General features: G+C 37.4%; 1 protein-coding gene and 1 long non-coding RNA gene across 9 annotated transcripts; one reads left to right on the forward strand and one right to left on the reverse strand.

Moving 5' to 3' along the window:
• The first annotated feature begins 100 nt into the window (after nt 1-100).
• Nucleotides 101-24,224, forward strand: st8sia5 (ST8 alpha-N-acetyl-neuraminide alpha-2,8-sialyltransferase 5). Of its 8 annotated transcripts, none has more exons than XM_051878384.1 (9): nt 101-531; nt 9,457-9,564; nt 13,960-14,058; nt 18,317-18,409; nt 18,661-18,747; nt 18,930-19,074; nt 20,808-20,920; nt 21,007-21,099; nt 22,576-24,224. In XM_051878384.1, exons 1-9 carry the CDS (start codon nt 401-403, stop codon nt 23,036-23,038), a joined length of 1,332 nt encoding a protein of 443 aa, XP_051734344.1. In that variant the 5' UTR covers nt 101-400; the 3' UTR covers nt 23,039-24,224. The 8 variants fall into 8 exon arrangements, with proteins under 8 accessions (XP_051734344.1, XP_051734345.1, XP_051734346.1 ...); XM_051878389.1 differs by lacking the exon at nt 101-531 and adding an exon at nt 6,299-6,428; XM_051878385.1 differs by lacking the exon at nt 18,317-18,409.
• Nucleotides 841-6,291, reverse strand: LOC127504057 (uncharacterized). The gene is made up of 2 exons (XR_007927284.1): nt 4,980-6,291; nt 841-4,750 (listed from the first exon to the last, which is right to left on the reverse strand). It is a non-coding gene; the product is annotated as an uncharacterized LOC127504057 (long non-coding RNA).
• Nucleotides 24,225-24,870: the final 646 nt, after the last annotated feature.

Below are 24,870 nucleotides of genomic sequence, written 5' to 3' on the forward strand. Positions count from 1 at the left end.
TGCAGTAAACCCCATCACGTCTATTATTAATAGTTTGATACCAGCCCGGGTCTGCAATTCCTCCCTGCCCCATTGGTGCTGATGAGAGGGAGTGGAGCGCGTCACCGACTGCGCGCGCTCCGCATTCGTGACGCGCATTCTGCAGGAGTGTCGCGTCTTTGCAGGTGATGCGAGATTACTACACTTCCACATACTGAAGATTCACCTCAGTGGGCAGTGATACTATCGCTTTAACTGACATATGCACGGGCATATTACTCAAACTCGATACTGAGGCGAAAGGCAGCTGCTATGGAGACTGAGCGCGCATCAGTGCCTGTGAGGACGGTAAACACGCGCGGGTGTGCCTCGATGTGTCTTCTGTAGGGAAAAAAGCGACCGTGGCTTTCTCTTCTGAAGGATGGGCTACTCAGATCCGACAGCTAGTAGAGATCTGCTAGGAAACAGGTCCCTCTGTTTTATTTTCATATGTGCTTTTGGACTGGTCACCTTATTGCAGCAAATCCTCTATGGCAAGAACTACATTAAAAGGTAAGATGGATTTTGCTGAGTTTATCAATGGTGCATAATGCAAAAAAAAAAAAAAAAAAAAAGTGGGTATCTGTATAATAAAGCAAAATCTGTGCTTATAATATGAAAGTCTTCAGCAATTATTCTTAGACATATTCTAGTCATACTGCACCCATATTGCTCCAAAATCTCTTTTAAACTTGAGCTCCATTAAATCATGCCATACACAGTCCCTTGAATGACTGTCTATGCAGCAAGATGCTTAAGTCTGTTTTTCTTCTTTCTCTGTTTATTTTTCTTGTCTTGATTTGTTTTTTCTATCTTCAGCCCTTTAAACAGCTCATACATCTTGCATAAACCCGTGTGACAGCAAAAAGCCATAAATTGCAGAACCTTGTCATATGCAATTATGTCTATAATATGATATATAGGCTATGAAGAAAAATAGTGCACTGGAAGACTGTGATGTAGCCTCTGTTTTTGCATGAGCACATAGCCTAGATTCAAGCACTGGAAATTAATTATGCATTTAAATCATGGTGGTGTTTCATAAGACCCAGATTTCATGCCTTTTTTGGGACCACTTACATCAAAATGACATCATACTAAGAATAAGTCCCGGAAGGTGAATCATTTTAGAGTTTTTTTGGGAGCGGAGGTAAGCAGAGGGAGATGGCTCAGCGTTACGAGGGTGTTTGAGTGCGTGTGTGTGTGTTTGTCTATGTAAAATGGCGTCTCTCTCTTAAGAAGTGCCCCCAGTGCATTATGGTTCCTGCGTCCCAGCAGATGCCCATATGCTGAATTTGAGCTTTCTCACACTCCCACCTGAACCCCCCTCCTGCGTCCACCCCTAACACACACTCAGCATTCATGACATCAGAGCCTGACGGCTGTGTTTTGATTGCATGAATGCTGTCCTGCACCCCGTATCTATTCTGCTGAAGTGGAGAAAAACAAGCGTAGGGGTGGATGATGGTTTTGGCTTTAATGTAACACGCAGACTGCAGATTCAAGCCTATGCAGCAATGGAAACTAAATGGAGACTTTTAATTTTTTTTATTATTTTTTTTTTTTTAAAAACCTTAATCTCTTGTGTGTTTTCTTAGTGTTTCAGAACAGATCTGAGAATGAAAAACTGAGCTCAGATTAACTAAGAAACCATGTCCTTTCATTATGAAAATTAACTTAAAACCAAGTAATAATGTGAATATGAAACTTTTGTCTTCCAAAACCTGGGTTGTACTATATTTTTAGTGGTGTTTTGCCAAAGCAAATGGTATTTACTATTGCTAAATGGCCAAATGGTAATTGCTATCTCTGTTTATGGCTTTGACCAAATCCCAAACCCTGGTGAATTATAAAAAAAATCCCATAGACTTAAAGAGGGTGTAAAGCCTTATTAAGGTTGATTCTAGTAGAGGTGCTCATTTGACTTGGATCAATAAACATATCTTTTGGAAAGTCATAGAAACGCTATCATGGATTTTTTCCCCCATAGATGTTTACCCTTGATGACTTCCGGTTCTGTGGATCCCTGAAAATTTCCATGGTTCTCAGAAGCGCAAATCATCATATTTGGGTGAACTTCTATAGAGGTGAATTTGAGATGATGACAGCAAATATAAATTTCCATTTGCTCCAGTAACAAAGAAAAAAAATCAATGAGCATTTCCACGACTTTCCAAAAGAGGTAAAATATCGAGAGATTGATTACAGCAGTCAGAAATGAGAAAGATGAATCTGCCATCACTCCCTTAGCTTTAGAAACACCCTCGCAGCTAGTGCTAATTTGTTTAAAAATGAAAATATGAAAAACACTAGATTTGTGATGTTGATATCTGTGGAAACGCGTCATCATGCCTATGATTGGATACCGTGTACCGCAAGATAATGGTAAGAAAACAAGTTTTTATTTTTGAGCTGCATGCAACATGAGTCCCTTTTGATTAATTAGAAAACATTCAATGCGACCGTGTTGTCTGATTCATTAACAAACAACTCTTATGAACCAATTATTTTTAGTAAATCAAAAACTGCATCCGAAATCGTATACTTCCCTACTTTATTAGTAGGCAAAAAAAGAAAAGAAAAAAAGAACAGTATGTGACAAGAGTAGCGTGTCTGAATTCATAGTACTCATAAAAGGATAGGCAAAAAGTACCAGAATGACCTACTTCTTCCGGTGAGATTCTGTAAAATCTAATTAGCTAGATTCTCTTCGTTTGAAACCACAAATAACTGTGATTTTTTGTTGCATCACCTTCATCAATATAGAGAATTATAGTAATATAAAATTATAAATGAAGTTCCAAGTGTCCAACTAAATGGAACACTGATCACCATAATGACGACTTCCAACAAACCCATTTTAGGAAATCCACATTAATTTATGATCTTATGTGTTCTTCTCTCAAAATTTTCAGTTGTATTGACAATTCAACATTCAAGATGACTTTGTATAATGAGTGAATACAATAAGGAACAGATAACTGCAGAAGTGGGGGAAATGAGTGAAAATTAGTGAATTGCCACACCTCAAAAACTCTATTTGCTTGAGAAAATTAGTCAAACCAATCAATAAATCTTAACTTAAGTAAAGTTAACTAAGTTAGAACAACATACTTTTTTAGTGGTCACAAAGTAATTATACTTATTCAAAATAAGTACCTACTCGAGAGATGCCATTTCGGATGCAGCCATATGCCCTTGAAGTATGAGTTGGATCTTTCAATGAATCACTCAAAAGACTCAAGAGGTACCGGTTTGACTCAGTTTGGAATTTGAACTGTTTACTGAATTAACTCCGTAAGAGTGGGTTCTGAATCAACATGTGAGTCATTATGAAATGCAAATTATTTGTGTTTTAGGCATTTTGTGTAATAATGACATGTAGCCTAACACTTTTTTCAATTGTGCCTTTATAAGTATGTATTTATTCTAAAAGCATTGTTTATGTAATATGAGAGAATGTAGGCTACTAGTATTCAGCCATTCTGCCCAAAACTGAACACCACTTATACATTTTCTTAAGAAAATGTCAAAAACTAGTTTTATAGACCTACTTACTGTTAATCAATTGTCTAATTTTTGTCTGTTTTTAATCCTCCAAAGAAATTTTAGAAGAAACAAGATTGAGCACACCATTAAAGGTACAGTAAGTGATTTCTGAGAAATGCTGTTGAAAGTGGATTGGACCGAGTGGAGGCCAGCTAATAGGAGCTGTGTGAGTAATCCTCACTTCCCTGATCTCTAGAGGCGACTGTCGCTAGAGGCTGTGATCTTTAGCTTCCTTGTTAGAGTGTCCGCCTCCCACGCCGGAGACCTGGGTTCGAGGCCCTCACAGAGTGTGGTGAGTAGGACCTGAGGGGTTACATTGGTGCCATGACCCGGTTGGGAGTGAGGTTTAGGGGGGTGAGTGTAACGGAGACCAGCTAATAAGAGCTGTGCAAGTAAACCTCACTCCCCTGATCTAAAGAGGCACTCTAGCGACTGACGCTAGAGGCTGTGGTCTTTAGCCTCCTTGTTAGAGCGCCCGCCTCCCACAACGAAGACCTGGGTTCGAGGCCTGCACAGAGCGGGGCGAGTAGGACCTGAGGGGTTACATTGGTGCCGTGACCCAGATGGGAGTCATTTTTAGGGGGGTGAGTGTAACGGAGACCAGCCAATAAGAGCTGCATGAGTAAACCTCACTCCCCTGATCTCAAGAGGCGCTCTGGCGACTGACGTTAGAGGCTGTGGTCTTCAACCTCCTTGTTAGAGCGCCCACCTCCCATGCCGGAGACCTGGCTTCGAGGCCCGCACAGAGCGGGGCAAGTAGGACCCGAGGGGTTACCTTAGTGCCGTGACCTGGATGGGAGCGATTTTTAGGGGGGTGAGTATAACGGAGACCAGGTAATAAGAGCTGTGTAAGTAAACCTTACTCCCCTGATCTCAAGAAATGTTCTAGCTACTGAAGCTAGAGGTTGTGGTCTTTAGCCTCCTTGTTAGAGCACCCGCCTCCCACACCGAAGACCTGGGTTTGAGGCCTGCACAGAGCAGGGCGAGTAGGACCTGAGGGGTTACACTGGTGCCATGACCCGGATGGGAGTGATTTTTAGGGGGGTGAGTGTAATGGAGACCAGCTAATAAGAGCTGTGCGAGTAAACCTCACTCCCCTGATCTCGAGGTGCTCTAGTGACTGACGCTAGAGACTATGGACTTTAGCCTTCTTGTTAGAGTGCCCACCTCCCACGCCAGAGACCTGGGTTCGAGGCCCGCACAGATCGGGGCGGGTAGGACCTGAGGGGTTAGATTGGTGCCGTGACCCGGATAGGAGTGATTTTTAGGGGGGTGAGTGTATCGAGACCAGCTAATAAGAGCTGTGCAAGTTAACCTCACTCCCCTGACCTCAAGAGGCGCTCTAGCGACTGACACTAGAGGCTGTGGTCTTTAACCTCCTTGTTAGAGTGCCCGCCTCCCACACCGGAGACCTGGGTTCGAGGCCCGCACAGAGCGGGGCGGGTAGGACCTGAGGGGTTACATTGGTGCCGTGACCCGTATGGGAGTGATTTTTAGGGGAGTGAGTGTATCGAGACCAGCTAATAAGAGCTGTACGAGTAAACCTCACTCCCCTGAAATGTCCCGCATTTTCATCTGTCTGTTGGTTTTTAATTATCATATTAAGAAAACGAGCATGCGTTCTTTTGCCTTTTTAAGAAAGCATTATATTTATTCTTTTTGCGGATTAGTTTTTCATCTATATTTAACAGCGCTTTGTCAGAAGTAACATTCCGCCTTACACAAATACAACAGCTGTTTTTTAAATCCTATCCAATGGTTGGAAAGAAAGGAGTAAATATGGTCACTAGTAGGTTGTGACGGCTATCAATCAAAATGTGGAGTGGTGATTCGTTCCATGTGTTCCCTGTCAGAAAATAAATGGATAATTCGGTAAATTAAAATTTTACAAGGCGGCATAATGGCAACAAAAAAGAGAAAATGTTCTTTTAGTAAAGACTGGGCTAGGACATATACCTGGGTGAGGCCGATAGAAGGAGTTACCGAAAGAGTGTTTTGCGGTCTATATAAAAGCAGCTTTTCTATTTCACATGGAGGAGAATATGACGTTAGGCGTCATAGCACATGCTAATCACACAAGAAAAGGGAACAACAGAAAGAAACGTCCAAGTCAATGCTGCCTTTGGGCTCAGTGATGTTGAAATTTAAATGACATGTAAAATAAAGACATATTATGTTACATTGTGATGTAATTGTGTTTTCTGGAAGGGACTAATGGACAAAGTATTTTTATCAGCTGAAAGGCAGAATACAAATGTTTTTATTAACTTAGATAGACATTATATAACAGTTTCAGGTTATGTTTTAGTTTTGGTAACATGTCCCACATTGTCCCACACAAACTTTGTAATCGCTCCACATTTGGTTTGTTTGATTTTGGTCACCCTAGTTACACGACCACTAAAACACTTGTAGCCAATCAGCAGTAAGGGGCTTATACACTCATAATTGGGGTCGTGCCTGTGATGTTTGTGAATTTATGGGTGGAGCTATCAAGATCGGGGTGTGATCCTTTTGGTAGGGGCATGTTTGTACTGGTGATTTCAAATACCAACAGAGTTTCTCAGAAATTGATTACTGCACCTTTAAGTCTTGTGCACTATGAAATAGCAACCTCTGTCAGTCCCATAGTCCTTTACATATGTCTGAGCATGTGACAGTGAGAAGTTATTGTGATATTTACAGCTCAGCATTAAAGCAGTGACAAACACATCTTTATTACATCTCTCAGATTGCTGCTCTCAGGTACACATCGTCCTGGCTGCTGCTGTGGAGACAATGACAAATGCATGCATTAATAATGCATCCACAGAACTGAATAAAGCAACTGAATAAAAAGTCATCTTAAACTCTACTGCCAGGTAAAATTACAACTTAGAATTATTTAAAGCACTTTATGGTGGAATTGGCCTTCTAATGTCATTGCAATAATTCTTAAAGCTGTCAAGTAGTGCAGAGGTTGGCGCGGAGTTATAACTAAAGATAAAATCGCATTGAACCTGGCAAGAAGCGATTGCTGTATATAGATGTTTATGCATATGAATCAATTGCAACAAGGTTTCATCCTAGCTCCGATTACACTGGTGCTAGATTTAGGATCAGCCTCTGCAGTCCTGCACCAGGCTTGAAATTTTGTCCTGGTGGTATTGATTTGCTAAGTGCAGAAAAAGTATTGACATTTAACCACTTCTTCAGCTGTGACCTCTTCATTATCTACTCAACTGCAGAATAGCATCTGTCCTTCATATCCTCCTCCTCTCTCTCTGTCTCTCTCTCTCTCCTCTTCGCATTAGCAGCTGAGTTTGCATTTCTCATCCTGGTCAGTGTTTACAGAAAATTGAATAGCTGATGTCCACATTAAACAGATACTTTAAGGATATGGCTGTGCATGTACTCTGCAAATTTTGTGGCATTTAGTCCATGCCTGTAAGCTCTGAAACTATTTTGCATGCTAGTGTGCTTTCTCTTCTGGGACAATAATGGACCAGAAATAGAGATGGCATCATGTTGTTCACAGATTTTTTTTCCAGTGAAATGCTGTCTATAAGAAACTGACTGATTGGTTTAGGAAAATTGGTACATTTTGTTCTAATACATTCACTAATACAGGTTTTATTATTTTAAAAAATCCTACAGTAGTTACATCTTCAGCTTTTTATTATGATTTTACAGTATGTTTTAAGACAGCAATGTCTTATCTCCTAAATGCCTGTAAATAATCAGGATTATTGTTTTTCTTCTAACCCAGCATATGCCTGATCTCTCTCTCTCTATTTTTGTGTTTTAATCCAAAAAGCATTGAAGCCAAAATGAGCACCAGTGAGATTAGTAAATCCAGAAATGTGCAAAATAAGACAGGGTTAGCATTTGCAACATCTGTCCTCAGTTTTAAATACTATATACATATCGTTCAAAGGTTTGGGGTCAGTAAGAATTTTTTTTTTGAAGGAAATTAATAGTTATTCTGCATGGATGCATTAAATTGATCAAAAGTGACAGTAAAGACATAAAATGTTACAAAAGATTTCTATTTCAAATAAATTCTGTTTTTTTAACCTTCTAAGAATCCTGATTAAAAAGTATCGCTATTTCCACAGAAATATTAAGCGGCACAACTGTTTTTTAAACATTGATAATAATCAGAAATGTTTCTTGAGCAGCAAATCAGTATATTAGAATGATTTCTGAAGGATCATGTGACACTGAAGACTGGAGTAATGATGCTGAAAATTCAGCTTTGATCACAGGAATAAATTACATTTTAAATGTACTCAAATAGAAAACAATTCTTTTACTGTTAAAAAAAAATTTACTCAAATTGATTTGAGTAAAAAAATATTTTACAGTATTACTGTTTTTACTTTAATTTTGATCAAATAAATGCAGCCTTCATGAGCCTAACTACTTTCAAAAGCATGAAGTAAAATCTTACGATCTTCAGATAAAATTATTCATTGTTTTCCTGAATTTATTGTGATGTTTTTAACAGTGAGAGGGTGCTAAGGTGTACAGTATATGTGTAGCCTATATCAACACTCTTGCATTTTTAAGTCACACTTAAAAGTCACACTTAAAAATGTATGAATGTTTGTGCATTATTTAATAAAATAATAAACCGAATGACCATAATTTTAAGGAAAGAAACGACAAGCACGCTTTTCAAGCAAGCAAGGTTAATTGATTGCAAAAATGGCTCAAAAATGTAGAAAAGCTTGTGCAACTTTTGTTTGCAGATGCCACTTGATTTGATACTTTTGTTATAGACATTTTGAAATGTCTATACTAGGGGTGTAACAGAACACAAAAACTGCAGAGGAAAAAAACAAACCATGTTTATTTATTTATTAAACAGTGGTTTACTGAACAAACCATGTCTGTCTTTAATAAAGTCTGTCAGTGTTGCTGCAACTGGCACTAACACTGCAGCTGTTGTAATTACGGGAAGAGAAGAGTGCTTCAACTTTTGGATGCAAAATATGTTAACAAAATATTTTAGAATTCGAATCCGCTACGTCTATTTGATGCGCATGCGCGAGCCGGCAATGTGGAAAAGCGGCTATTGAAGTCTGTGACGTTAAACATAGACCCTTGCTGTTAGGATAATCTTTATGCGCGATGGAAATACTTGCGTAAATGTGTACCATTTACAGGTAAGTATACAATCGTAAGATGTAAGCTGTGACAGTAAAAAATCGTCTCAAACGCATTAAACAACAACACATCTGACAGTAGGGCAAAACAAGCCTCAGTTTCTCATTTCGGAGGCTGCGTCCTTCGGATGGCGCATTTTAAGGCTGCATACGTCATCAAGGATGTCTTATTTAAGAAAAGTAACCGTGATATAATTGACTGTTATTCCTCGTGAGGTGTAAAATACTTTCTTACTTTGCAATCTAACGGTTGCTTTTCTTAAATAAGGCCGCATCGATGACGTATGCAGCCTTCAAATGCGACCTCCGGAGGACGCAGCTATCGAGTTCGAAATTACGTTCCGCACAGATTAAAATAACGCTGTATTCGTTTGGTACACATGAGAAAGGCCCACACCGTAAATGTTTGGTAAGAATACGTGTACCGTTACACCCCTACTAAATACTTTTGGCGCCATTGTAGGCTACATTGTGGACCGCAGCTGATCTGATGATATTTCTGTAGCTTGTTGTTTGCAGTATGTGAAGGGCTGTTCTGGACTGCATCTTTGTCATGTCACTTGTCTATTCTGAAGGATTTTCAGTGACACTCCTGACAACATACACAAACTTTTACATACTTTGATAAACCACCAATGACATACTCAAGCTAATCTTACAAATCTGTGTGTATTTGTATTTTTTGCTGCCTTGAAAGAATAAATGAAACCTTAAACGACCTGCCTCATTTTTTCACTAGTGGGCAACAGTTTTCCCGCCTCAAAGGAGAGGAGGTGGGCAACTGGAGCGGGCTCATTAGTTACCCCGATGATGGAGGGATGAAGCCGGCCAGAAATGGGAGGAAAAGGTACAAAACAGCACAGAAACCTCTTAACAACACCACCAACACTCTAGAGAGACAGTGAGAGAGAGAGAGAGAAAGTGAGAGAGAATGCCACATAGCCAATGATCAGCCTCTTGCATGTCTGGACTGGAGAAACATCTAATCCCATCAGCCAATCAGACGAGCAGAAATAACCAGCTGTGGCAACTAAAACAAATTTACAATTATCAGAGCGAATCAGAGGACCAGGAAGTATTTGTCCCATTCGCTTTCTCCAAACCAACCTGCTGTGAAATGAAATGCAACGTTAAAGGGTTAGTTCACCCAAAACTGAAAATAATGTCATTAATTACTCACCCTCATGCCGTTCCACACCCGTAAGACCTTCGTTAATCTTCAGAACTCAAATTAAGATATTTTTGTTGAAATCCGATGGCTCAGTGAGGCCTGCATAGCCGGCAATGACATTTCCTCTCTCAAGATCCATTAATGTACTAAAAACATATTTAAATCAGTTAATGTGAGTACAGTGGTTCAATATTAATATTATAAAGCAATGAGATTATTTTTGGTGCGCCCAAAAAACAAAATAATGACTTATATAGTGATGGCCGATTTCAAAACACTGCTTCAGGAAGCTTCGGAGCGTTATGAATCTTTTGTGTCGAATCATGATTCGGATCACGTGTGAAACCGCCAAACTGCTGAAATCATGTGACTTTGGCGCTCCGAACCGCTGATTCGACACAAAAGACTCATAACGCTCTGAAGCTTCATGAAGCAGTGTTTTGAAATTGGCCATCAGTATATAAGTTGTTATTTTGTTTTTTGGGCACACCAAAAATAATCTTGTCGCTTTATAATATTAATATTGAACCACTGTACTCACATGAACTGATTTAAATATGTTTTTAGTACATTAATGGATCTTGAGAGAGGAAATGTCATTGCTGGCTATGCAGGCCTCATTGAGCCATCGGATTTCAACAAATATATCTTAATTTGAGTTCTGAAGATTAACGAAGGTCTTATGGGTGTGGAACGGCATAAGGGTGAGTAATAAGTGACATTATTTTCATTTTTGGGTGAACTAACCCTTTAAAAGCTTTGATTTGAAGTTTGAACATCTGAGAAAAAAATAAGTCTGTTTTTTTTTACGGAATACTATCTTACTGTTTATTGCACAATATCAATGTATACTAGTAAATTTCTGTTAAAAATAGTAAGTGAAATCATTTGTATTATGTCATAATACACATTTCAAACAGTCACTAAATTTTATTTCATTATGTTGCATGTTTAATTTAGCAAGTAACATCCAATTATATTGGAAATGTACGGAGCCCCGCACATGACATGCAAGAAAAAAAATTAAATCATGGGCACGATTTACTAATTCGTTCCCTCGATTTAATAAATCGTGCGCACAAATTACTAATTCGTTCCCTCGATTTACTAAATCGTGTGCACGATTTACTAAAATGTGCGCACGATTTACTATTTCGTTCCCTCTATTTATAAATCATGCGCATGCTTTATAAATCGAGGGAACGAAATAGTAAATCGTGTGCATGTTTTAGTAAATCGAGGGAACGAATTAGTAAATCGTGTGGACGATTTAGCCTACTATTTTTTTCCTGCATGTCATGTCCGGGGCTCCGTAGAAATGAATGCAGTTATTTTGCATTTTAATTACATTTTGTTTAGAAATATATTTTCCAGCATAAACAAATAATGAGTAAAACATCTCAGCTGTATTTATTTGTCATACTGGAAAGGAAAGGAAAAGCTGGGCGCATTGCATTGTGGGAAACAGTATTCCATGCAGTTTGCTTTATTGTATACTGCAAGTTATTTGCATGTCGAAATAGCACGATTAGTATGTATTTCTGAACAAAGCCACTGCACTTAAATGGGAATTGACTACTTATCCCATAAAGCATTGCAATTATTGTAGTAAAATCAGATTATGGTACAAAAAAAACAACAACAAAAACAATTTATGATAAGTAATTAATTTTATGTTGAAAATACTATATATTTTAAGGTTATTGCAAAATGCAGTTTGTAAACATTATATTTATTAAATGAAGTATTAAATATGATATAAATGTTACACAGCCCTGCATCTGCTGATTTACAAAAAAGACCTAATATTACCTAATTTGATGATGCTAAGTTCAAAAATATCAAAAACTTTCCATCACATGCATTTTTTTTTTTTTTTTTCACAAAATAAGAATAAAGATTTTACAACTTAAATATATGTATCAGCTTTAATGCAAAATAACAAAAGCAGTTAAATGTCAAATGTTTAAATGGGTTTCTGCAGGTCTTATTTCAGCCTTACACAAATTAAGACCTCAAAAAGTTCTTAAATCGGAGAAGAAAGTCTTAAATTCAAAAAGTCATGGCATTAAATGTTGCATGCACTGCAAAAATTAAATATCTTCCTCAGTATTTTTGTCCTGTTTTCCAATACAAATATCTAAATATCTTTAAATCAAGATACATTTACTTGAGATGCAAATGTAAAATGAAGTCTTGAAAAATTAAGTGGGTTTATACTTAAAACAAGAACAAATATAGGTCAACGAGTTATAAAAACTTCCCCTTGAATTCAGTTAATTTTTCTGAGCCCATTGACAGATATTTGTTCTTGTCTTAAAGGGGACCTATAATGCCCCTTTTACAAGATTTAATATAAGTCACTGGTGCCTCCAGAATGAGTCTGTGAAGTTTCAGCTCAAAATACCCCACAGATCATTTATTATAGCTTGTCAAATTTGCCCCTATTTGGGTGTGTGTCCCTTTAAATGCAAATGAGCTGCTGCACCTGGCCTGCTTTCCAGAAGAGGGCGGAGCTTTAACAGCTCACGCTTCGGTTGCTCAACAACAACAAAGCTGGAGAATCTCACGCAGCCAAAATGAGGATTGTCAGTAACGGTGTTCAGCCTTACATTGTTCAAACCGGAGTCGACACTGATGGAGAGACTCAGGAAGAAGTTACAACTTTTAGAATGAAACTGGACGTTTCTGAACGGTTAGTGGATAAATTTATGTAGTTGCTGTGGAGTTGATTCAACTCATCGACTAGCATGTGCCGTCATGTTAATCTTTTGTGCAAATCCAGCGTTGAATTGACCCTCGTTTGTGAAGCAGTCCGGCGTAAAATGACGGCATGACAACAACACTCTACTACAACAACTCTTCCTCTTCTCTAAAGCAGCCCAATATGGCCTCACCCGCTTTGTTGTGTGTTCTCGGGGGCGGGGTTTATGTAAATTTTAGGGTTAGTGATACCACTAACCCGGGAGGAAGCTTGTTGTAGTCCTTAAAAAGCGATTTCTGAAAAAGAAAATCTCTCCCTTTGCATTGAACTTTGAGCGTCGTAACTTTACAGATGTTGTTTATGATCAAACAGCAACATTACACACTAACTAAAGTTACAAAAGTGAAATCATAGTCAATCAACCACCCCTTTAATCATAAAGTTGCTTCCTTTTGATCAATTTTCAAAAAAACAAGTCTTCTTATTAAGAATCTTTAGACATTTGCACTGGAAAACAAGATAAAAATACTGAGGAAGAACCACTTTTTTGCAGTGTGATCGGAAGGTACAGTAAAAGTTATTTTCGTCTTAAAAACATCTTAAATGTACCTTTATTATACCTGCAGAAACCCTGAGCATTTAAAATGCATCATTTAACTTGGTCTGCAAAGGAGTGGAAAATATGTTCAAATATGTCAAAGAACTTTACATAAACACAAGTTTATAAATAAGCTTTTTCTCACTTTTTTTTACACAGTTAGGATGTAGTAAAACACTCACAGAAGTCACAGAACTATCTATGTACATGTATGACATTATTTTATGCCTAATCCATGGTTTGAAAGTTGGAATTTTGGCCAGTGTTAGAAAATAATGATATTTTCTATTATTTCATTATTTTCTAACACTGGCCAAAATTCCAACTTTCAAACCATGGATTAGGCATAAAATAATGTCATACATGTACATAGATAGTTTGACCTGGCTCAGAGGAAGAATAAGGGAATAATACAAGACTTCTTCACCTTACAAATGGTTGTCGAAAGCAAAAATGCCACGAAATGCACATCATGTTTTGTGAGAAAGCAAAACAGCCACTATTTTTGGAATCAGCATCCCAAAATTAGTAAGAAACAAGTATTGGGTTTCATTCAGCAAATACGATGCAGGATGGTGTTATTTATAGTATTATCACTAATATTTATATAATGCCTATTTAAAGGATCATTTCTCTATGGAGAAAACGGATGGGATTTTTACCTGCTGTTGTGCTCTTTTGTGGTTTTCAGTACTTGGACAGGAACTGAAGGGTCATTGAACCACACATTTAAACTCTAAACCTAATCCACTTGTATGCATCTTGACAGATGTGTCCGTCAGAATTTTCTGCACTCTGAGGCTCAGAACTCCGTAGTTATCACGCCCTGCCTAGCAGATATTCAGAAGAAAAAAAAAGAAAAGCAAAGGTAGGCCACACTGATGGCATCTCCAGTTCACCTCCTTGCCAACCTTACGTCCCCCCTTGAGGATGTCTCTTCGTTTTTTTCCATCTGGTCTGAGAGGGTCCGACTGCTCATGCTCAGTGCTCGGCGCACCGCCAGTCCGTTTGTGCATGTTGTCTGCAACCTTCCATCCGCTCTCAACCTTTGACCTCTGACCCCCATCACCCCCTTCCCCTCTGCCTGAGGTTGGGAAGCCCTCCTTGTGTTCCTCTGGATGTCATGGGTCCCTGTTTCTATGTGTCCCATCATGCATTCCTTAACCCACCTGTGTGTGTCATGAGCACACTTGAGTGTGTGTGTGTGTGCACGCAAACGGTTTGTGTAGTGCAGTGTGAGTGTGTGTGTCATGTGACTTGATTCCCTGCTTGCACATTGCACTGCCTCTTTTTGACCTAAACAAGTATTTTTTTCTTTTACGGTTTTTCTTTTCATCAAAATGATCACAGAAGATTGTAACATGTCGTCGAGGGTGTTTGACTGATCTCACATAAGGTCGTTCATGATTACCCAGTGTGCACCTTTTCAGGCTACAGCACAGTCACATGTCATGACGTCACTCCAGTCAGAGATGTATGGAATCGCTAAATGTGTTTCTTTTTCTTCTGCCTTGCCTTCCATTGCTCCTTCACTTTATTTCTCTCTTCGTTATTTTGTCATTGCTCTTTTTTTGTCATTGCTCTCTCAATTAGCCATTATTTTAATTCTTCAGTATAACTATACCCGCATTAGCATTTAAACCACTAAACAGCATTATATTTATTTATTTATTTATTAATTATTAATATTCATTACTCAGCTTTTTATTTTACAGTATAGTAGTACTACTGCAATACAATAGTATTATTGCAATAGTAATATAATAAATAATATTAAAGTAATACAATTTAAATAATAATAAAATCTAATTATTTTGAATAATAATAATACTTATTATTGTTATCAAATACTTAGCTTTTTATTTTACAGTGCAATAGTATTATTATATGTATAATAATACAGTAATGCAATATTTTTGTTATTATAATGTAGTATTAAGTAGTATTAATAGTATTCATTATTGTTATTATTATTATTAATATATACTCATATTGAAGGGGGGGACATGTTTTCCTTTTTTATGATTTGGCTAATGCTAAGATACAACAGCTAAGACATGAGATTGAGACAACGGAAAGTATGATTTGGAACATGTTATATCACAAAGAAGAAAATATCAAGAAATGGTGTAGTGTTTGTTGCCTTTTACATAAAATAATGTGCTTGTTAGACTCATTTCAGACTGGCGTTACCAGTAGCACCCATTAGCATGGTGGTAGATAGATATATAGGAGGCATTTGGCCTTTGCAAAGACAATTAGCAGCCATTTTGGCTCTGATTTCATTTACAATATCAGTAAGTGGTCTGAAGTAGCAGGCCGTCCACCATTACAGTCCATTTAAAGCCCATTAAAATGGAAACACAAAGCACTGAGTATGTTTTCATAGACGCCATGCCTGAGGCAAGTCTAAAAATGGCAGAGACATATAATGAGAAAAACACTTCTTGACACACTCTATTTTACAGTTTATTCATTTAGTCCATGTTTTTAACGCATATTTTCTGTATTTCTGTTTCACAACCAAGGTGAGGACTCATGTTTCATCCATTCAGTCCCTGCTGCCTCTTCTCATTGTGGTGAAACTGTTATTTCTTTTATATTTCTCCTCAGAGAACATCAGAAAAGACCATTTTAAGCTGAATGTGTCTTGCATATCAGAAGGAATTTGTTTTCAAAGTTGCTTGTCAAGAATCCTCAAGGTTTTCTCATGGATTATAATTTGAAGCCAATCCATATGGGATCAAACAAGAATTCTGTTTTACACCACACAATTAGGGTACGTTTACATGACAACAATGTATTAAAAACAGAAACGTTTTTTCTTTAACGTTATTAAAACTATCCCCGTTCACACGGATTCGCAAAAATGACTAAAAACACTCCATGCCAGACGAGTAGTTGGCGATGCCACTTCAGGCTTGTTCGAGATGCATCGGCGCTGTCATACGCCGATCGGTCTGCGCAGCGCTGACGCATCTCGAACAAGCCTTTTGTAAATAAAGATCACGCGCCTGCGCATACACATTATTTTACAGACCACTCGCTCCAAACGCGCATGCCTATCCACCTTATTTTTACAGTTTAACGCTATTTGATATTCTTCTCATTATTTCCCTATATATATTCCCTGATATAATTCTATCCATGTTAAAATCCATATATTTGCAGATTCCTGAAATTGGTTGTTTTTCATGTGTTTTAATGCATTTTATTACACGGCGCTGTGGAATACTTGATTCTGATTGGTCAATGGCGCCATCCAGCGGTATGTTATTCCCCGATAACAACCGCTAAAAACAGTTAACACAGGCTCATCCGGGTTACTGAAGTCTGCAGCGTTACACGGTTGCTAGGAACGCTTTTTCCTTGTGGAAGTTTTGCCTTTGGTGAGCTAATAAAATATTTAAAAGCAGTCAGATTTTGTGTAGTTATTTAATTATGTCATCCGGTATCGTGGACTCGCTCTCTCGTTTCATACAAACGCAGCTGCTGCCATTTTGCGACTATTTTGTTCACTGTAATGGATTATAACAAACAGGTACGATTTTAAATCAGTTTAATCTCAGATCAGTATCTCTTATCCCTATAATTATTTATGTGGCGAAATGGCGTGTAATATGTTATGACTGTACCGTATCTCTTAAATGTGTTTCTGTCTAGTTTGAACTTGCCGCGTGAGCAACTGCTCTCAAATCTACTCAGATCAATATTTTGTGTCTAATTATTTACTTATGTGGCAAGTAGCCGTGTAATAAGTGGGATAATGTACATCCATCTGGTTGTTATCTCAGAATAAACCCCTTCAGTCTTTTCAGTACCGCGAGAGCGATTCAAAAGCATAAGGAGCCGTTTGCTCTCCAACCGCTCTTCCGTACTGTCATACGCCGATCGTTCTGCGCAGCGCCGACGCATCTCGAACAAGCCTTTTGTAAATAAAGATTCACATTCTTTTACAGAGCACTCGCTCCAAACGCGCATGCCTATCCACCTTATTTTTACAGTTTACCGCTATTTGATATTCTTCTCATTATTTCCCTATAGTGGCTAATAAATCAGAAGAAATGATCGTAGGCTATCTGTGGTCGCAAGACCAGGAAAATGGCCAACTTTGAAGCTCTCTCACTGTGCGACATAAGACTACCGATTAAGAGCCACGATCACAGAAATCACCACGATTGTTTCATGATGGCAATCTTTCGTCTGGGACAGCCAAAAATCGTGCAGTGTATCCCGTGCTTTAGGGAGCGCATAAGCATTTCTACTGCATTTCTAAGCATTTTCACAGGTTAATGGGAGTCAAACAGTGAGTAAATGGTTCACTCCAGTGTTTTGTTACTTAATAAAAGACTATATTGCAAAAGATTGTATTGCTAAATAAGAAAGGAATTTTACAAGTATGATCTGTAGACCTGGAAAAAGTATGGACATTCATAAAATGAATACATTTAAATAAATAACATTTTTGTGTAATTATGTCAAGCTCTAAGTTTATATGTATGTATATAAAATTATACAATATTTTGAAAATATAATATTAAAGAAAACTAATCACAAATGACTGGAAACTGGAAAATACATGTAAATTCGTAGGTAATAAAAAGTGTAAACCCTAAAGAACATTCAGTTATTAAAACTTCTGGAATTTAATTATTTCATACTGGATAAATATTATTTTATTAAACTAATTTAAATTGCCACTCCTAGTTTTCTTTAAATAAAAATGTTTGAACATGAGCAGCTTTCTCATTACAGCAGAAGTACCAGAAATATCATGGGGCTTCAGACATTGTCTTTGATAATTAGGGGCTTCGGAGTCAGAAAGTTTGAGAACCGCTGCTCTAAACTCTTAATATGCAATACACATGGAGTGTAAATAAAGAAAATATATTATTCAGTTCTTAGGGGACTCATATTTGATTCTGTTTGGATTGGTTCCAAGCTACAATTGAAATCCATGGGCATTCCTTCAGGATTGAAGGACAAGACTGTAGAAATGCAAACGTGCAACAAGGATCTTCAGTTAGGCTCTCCATGGTGGAAGCCCATTGCAGGTTGTTCCTGCAGTGTGTGCATGTGTTCAGGTGGAGGACAGGACGAGTGTTTGACTCTCTGTTTTCTGGCAGGTATCTGGAACGCTCCGAAGGCTCTTTGGAGTTCAACTCCACTTCCTGCAAGGAACTACGGCAAGAAATCACAGATGTGAAAGTACTGACCATGTACGTTTCTCTCTCAGATGTCTGTACGTAGAGAGTGAGCGTTCCAGCGGGAGTCAGATTTCCTGATGAATGTCTCATCTCGAAGGACAGACCTTGTAAAAAGAGCATCTATTTAAAGAAATATAATATCTGAGCAAGAATGCAGTTTCCTTTCCTTTCTTTAATAGTGATTTCTAAGGAAACTGCACTTGTACTATTGCTTATAGTACTGTGTCTGTATTTAATGGACTTTATGTGTGCGTGTGTTTTAGGGTAAAGACATCAGAGCTGTTTGAGCGATGGAGGAACCTGCAGGTTTGTAAGTGGGAGCAAAACAAGGAGGAGACGGATAATTTCAAGTGAGTCACACAAACACGCGTCCACTTTTTCCTTTACCGGTATCTTTTATCCCCCAAATTCAACACAGGCTTAATGGGAGTTCTTTGTCAAAAACAAAGGAATGATGTCATCTCTCTCGATGTCCAATAGGATTCTTTTGTTGTAACAAAGTGATGATGTCATCTCTCCCTCTGTCCAATAGAATGTCTCTGTCACGTTGCTGCAATGCCCCCTCCTTCCTGTTTACCACGAAGAGAAACACTCCCTCGGGCACTAAACTGCGTTACGAGGTGGATACGAGTGGACTCTTGCACATCAGCCCGGAGATTTTTAAAATGTTCCCTGATGTGAGTGAGAGTAGTGTTAAATCTCATTTACAGTGCTTGTCTTTGACTACATGAGCTTGGAAGAGCGGATTTTGCTAAAATGCATAGCTGATTCCTATTGGAATTTTAATCATAATTTTGAACTTCCTAATTGGAATTTAAATCCTAATTGGAATTTTCTTATTAGATTCCTTTTTGTAGGATAGTTTAGAATATTTAGTTCCAAGAGGATAAAATAAACATCATAAGAAAAGAAACTCATATAGCGCCTTTATCTCTTTCCTTTTTTAGTAGCAAGATATTATTCCAATATAATAGAAGTAGAGTTCTTCTTTACTTGAGGTATTCATAAAGTATGTTATCATGCTTTATATATTTTCTGATATAATTCTAACCATATATTAGCAGATTCCTGAAATTGGTCGTTTTTCATGTGTTTTAATGCATTATATTGTCTGTGTAACAATGTATTATAATTAGGGATGCACCGATAGGATTTTTTTTGGACCAATACCGATTTTAACAAACAATTATTGGCTGATTCCGATACCGATATTTGTCTCTTGATCTCTTATTTGAAGTTTTGTCATTAAAATAGATAGTGTTTTGATCATGTTTTTTATTGCTGCATCATCAAATAATTTCTAATGAACATGGATTGGATCCATTTAACATTCAGCGGGCCAGCATAAATGCATAAATACAACAGAACAAAGATACATATGAAATAAACAGTGCTTTTTAGGTTGGTTTTGGACCTAAAAAGGTCCAGACAGTTTTCAACAGTTTGGAACAGTTTTCAGGTACAGAAATAAAGTGTAAAATAACACTGCATATTCTTTACTGTATAAATTAAATACATTTTAATCCTTTTTAAAGTTACAAATATTGTTTTGTCAAAAGTAGTGAGTGAATTTTTTTGTTCTTTTGTTGCTTAATTAACATTAAAACGCAGACAGCATTGCAGCAGGAATATTAGGCTGCTGTCACTTTAAGAGCTGCACGGATCCAATATACTGTTAAACAAGTGTTTTCATTTCTCAGCTGTTTACATTCATTTAAGACATGACTATGTTTACAAGGATACTCACCAAGACAGCCAGTTCAATATAGTGCCTTCACGCAGTTAATTGATAAATATCAGCGGCTAATACATCAGTGCATCTCTAATTATAATGTATTATAACTGTGGTTACAATCATGCAATGCATTATGAGGTGCATTACAAGGCATATTTTATTAAAATACTTTTATAATGCATTATATATAAAGGCTTTAAGTGTTACCAAGTTCTGATTTAATCAGAATAACAAAATCCTGTAGAAAAGATCATTTGATTCACATACAATTCTTATTATTTGAATCAATTAGAATTCTTTAAGATTGATTCCAAATGATGATATGATTCCAATAGAAATCCTGAGCACATTCCAATTGGATTGTTTAACCAGAGGTGCAGGAGAAAAGAAGATATAGTATGATATCTGCGTATATGAAATCATTTTACACACACAGATGTCATTTTTCTTCAGTTGAATCTCCTGCATGAAGCAGCCACACCCTGCCTAACATTACGAATCAAACATCTTTAAGTATCAAGGCAAGCGTTACCTAGCAACTTCTGCAGTGATCACACCCTAGAAACTCTATGCCTGCAACAGTTGCCAGGCAACCATCTCCAAGCAATCATCTCTGTAATCCCATTTCGGTTCCTCCTGTCCTGTTTCTGAATGTATTCTCTGCTTTGACTGCAGGACATGCCCTATTCCAAATCCCAGTTTAAGAAATGTGCTGTCATCGGGAACGGCGGTATCATCAAAAACAGCAAGTGTGGACGAGAGATTGATGCCACTGACTTTGTCTTCCGGTAAAATGCAGAAGCGTTGTGTGTGTTTGTTTATATGTCATGGGAAAATTTAGAAACAATCTCATCATGTTCAATCTCTTTTTCAGATGTAATATTCCTCCAATCTCAGATATGTACAGTAAAGATGTGGGATCTAAGACTGATCTTGTAACAATAAATCCCAGCATTATAACTGAGAGGTACACACGCAAAAACACATCTATATGATCTCATTAGTATTCATATGTAAAATTTACACATACATTTAATATATTTAATATAGGATTAAATATTATATAATAAATAGGATTAAAAATTATGCAATAAATTCCAGTGTTTATGAATCTCACAAAAAATATCTCCAGGTTATATTTTAGAAATAAATTTGTATTTTGCATAAAGAAAATGAGAATTAAATACTATATATATATATATATATATATATATATATATATATATATATGTATACTGTATATATATATATATACAGTTTAACAGTTGAGCCCAAGCCTCCGTTTTATTAAGGAAGGAACGTTGAGTCGCTTCATTGAAGATTATTGTATTATGTAGAGTATTATGGTATTATGAGAGAGAGATCGACGAAACGAATGTATTACCTGCATCTGATATAGCATTCATTCTTCAGGTCGATGTCCATAATATTATATCCATTATAAAAATCAGTTTGAATGTCTGCTGAGGAAAGCAATATCTTTATCTTTGTCCTTTTAAAAGTTAAGGGGATTTCCCACAATGCTAAAACAACTTCCTTGTTATGACTCACTCATGAAGATAGTCTTTATAATCTAATAATGCATCTAATAATGCAACTTTCACTGAAGTCGATATTTCTCGATACCAAATACGGCATATTATTTATTTAAAATAATATTTATTGAACAACAGTATTTAAATTAACAGCAATAGCCATTATAAAAGACAATAGGAAATAAATAAAAGCACACAATTCAGTCAAACGGACAAAAGCAGCGCTCTAGTACAAGATTTAAGTTAAATATAAGCCTAAATATAAAGTTATGAAACTTAATTTTTCCCCTTAAACCAAATTGTTTTGCTCTGGAACAAGTAATCGATTAATGAGACCAAAGATTGCCCATTTGATATACCCCAAATAAGAGCCAGCGGCAAATTCCCGAAGGACTGTTCGAGATGAAACTGTTCTCTGCGGGTACATGAGTGCTGAACAGCCGCTGATGGCCTGGAGCTCGCATCTGTGAAAGCGTCTAAACAAATTAATAGGCGCTATGTTTATAAATTAATCACATTTTAGGTCTAAATAACTACATTCTCGCCTAAAAAAAACCTCTTAAAACTACATTTCATGACGAAACAACAAATATGGTGTGGATTTTCTTGACCGCCATGACAGTCGCCGCAAGCAGAGTGATACAAATGGTGAAACGGTTCCAGTGCTGATACTGGGAGAATATCGCACGGCTCTCAGCCAATCAGATTCGAGAATCAGAAAGAACTGTTTCATATATATATATATATATATATATAAAATCACCTGGACATATTCTTGGCAAGTACATCTAAGAAATGTGTGCTATAGCTACACTTTATGCAAAAAATACCTATGAATACTAATGAGATCAGTTTGCATTCCTGTAACACAACCATCGAGACACTAATTCTGTCTCTATTTGCACCAGGTTTCAAAAGTTGGAGAAATGGAGGAAGCCATTTTATGACGTTCTCCAGAATTACGAGAACTCTTCGTTGGTTTTGCCAGCGTTTTATAACACGCGGAACACCGACGTGTCATTCCGTGTGAAGTACATGCTGGACGACTTCGAGTCCCCCCGCGGCGTGTTCTTCTTCCACCCGCAGTACCTGATGAACGTACAGCGCTTCTGGGCCGTGCAGGGCGTGCGTGCCAAACGCCTCAGCAGCGGCCTGATGCTGGTCACCGCTGCGATGGAGTTATGCGAAGAAGTGCATCTCTACGGCTTCTGGGCGTTTCCCATGAATCCCTCTGGAATCTTCATTACGCACCATTACTATGACAACGTCAAGCCCCGCCCCGGATTCCACGCCATGCCGTATGAGATCTTTAACTTCATGCACATGCACGCTCGCGGCATTGTGCACGTGCACACAGGCCCCTGCAGGTGAAACGGACAAGGGTTGGCGCCGAACGTGCGATCTGATTGGTTCGTTTTGTAGAGCTCCTCCCATTTACTGGCGCTACGGAACTTAGACTTACGCATGTCTACTTGCGTGTGTGCAAATCGCTGCCTTAAAGGCCAGGCGTTTTATTAACGTGTTTTTACAAAATCATGTCAGGACGGTTGCAAAGTGGTATGTGTTTCCTGTTTGGTGATTTTCTGTAGTGGTGTCGTGTTTGTGTATCCGAACAGATGTCACGTTTGAAACTTTGTGAGGAGGCTTCATGCGCCAAACAATATCGCGACAAACATTTTGTTTCTACGGTTTCTTTTTCTGCAGAATAGCCCCGCCCACAGTGAAATCTCATTGGTCCTAAATCCCAGTCCACTCAATTGTATATTACCATAAAATATATTCAATTTGGCTGAGATTGTGTCATGTTGCACCTGGTTAAGACACCTCATATGAGTCCTAACACTGTTTTAAGAGCAAGTTTAACATTCATTAATAACCACATCAGTGCATAAAGTAGACTGAGTTTGACATGACGTTAAGTATTTCAGTTGAAACATGTATGTTTCATACATGTATTATATATAATGGTAAATGCTTGTACATGTTTAGCGCAGGGTCTGAAGTCATGTTTGATCATTTTCATGATACACAACTTTTTATGTTGAGGAATGTTTTTGCAGTCCATTATTTTTTCTCTCCCTCTGTCTCTCTCACACACACAATCTGTGATTGAGGTTTTAGTGTCTTTTAAATCGACTGATCATGTTTATAATGCTGAACTTTATATACTTTGTTTTCAGATTCTTGTAATATGATATTGTGATAACAACAGTGTGAACTTATCACTTTACCAAGAAATCAACTTTTTAATATCTATTGAGATCTTGATTTCATGAAGCTTGAAGACATCTTAAAGGCATCTATCTATCTATCTATCTATCTATCTATCTATCTATCTATCTATCTATCTCTCTCTCACCACTGATTTCTTAAACTGCACAGCAATATCTGTTATTCTATTTTTACTTTTTATTATTTATGCAATTTTTATTTTCATTTTTTCCATATTTATCGTGTATTGTTTTTTGTCGTCAGTTAACCTACCATTGTTTTGGTAACACATATGTACAGTTATTTGTCAAGCCAATAAAGCACACAGATCTGCTTCTCTTAAAAAGTGAGTTCTATGGTGTTTTATATTATTTTTAGTGTGAAAAGTTCTCTCTCTCTCTCTCTCTCTCTCTCTCTCAGATATCCAGGTTTGGTGTCGGATGTTGATCCAGTAATAAATAATTGATCAGTTTCAGAGGTTAATCAGTGTTAATCAGACAAACATAGTTTGATTTCTCTGGAGTTCTCCTTTACCTGCACACACACACACACACACACACACACACACACACACACACACACACACACACACACACAGAGGTTTGTTTTGCTATCTTAGTGAGGACATTGCATTGACTTCCACTGATTTCATATCAGGTCAATGATATTTTCTATCACCTAACCCAACCCCTACTTCTAAACCTACCCATCTCAGAAACATGTGCACATCACTAGATTTAAATAAAAACATCTTTTGGTTGATTTATAAGCCTTTTAAATTAGTGAGGACTAGTCAATGTCCTCACTAGTGGGTTGTGAAAGGATTTCACAATATAAGTGTATTTTTTTTCTTCCTCTAAAAACTCCTTGGTAAGTTTAAAAGATAAAGAAGTTGAAATCCACTGGACATAAATGAAATAAGAAATAAAAAAATATTATTTTTTTGAAATCTGAAAAAGAGATTAACTGGAGAAAATCTGAGGAAATAGAAT

This window comes from Ctenopharyngodon idella, chromosome 21, assembly GCF_019924925.1.
Source record: "Ctenopharyngodon idella isolate HZGC_01 chromosome 21, HZGC01, whole genome shotgun sequence".
Taxonomy (NCBI): domain Eukaryota; kingdom Metazoa; phylum Chordata; class Actinopteri; order Cypriniformes; family Xenocyprididae; genus Ctenopharyngodon; species Ctenopharyngodon idella.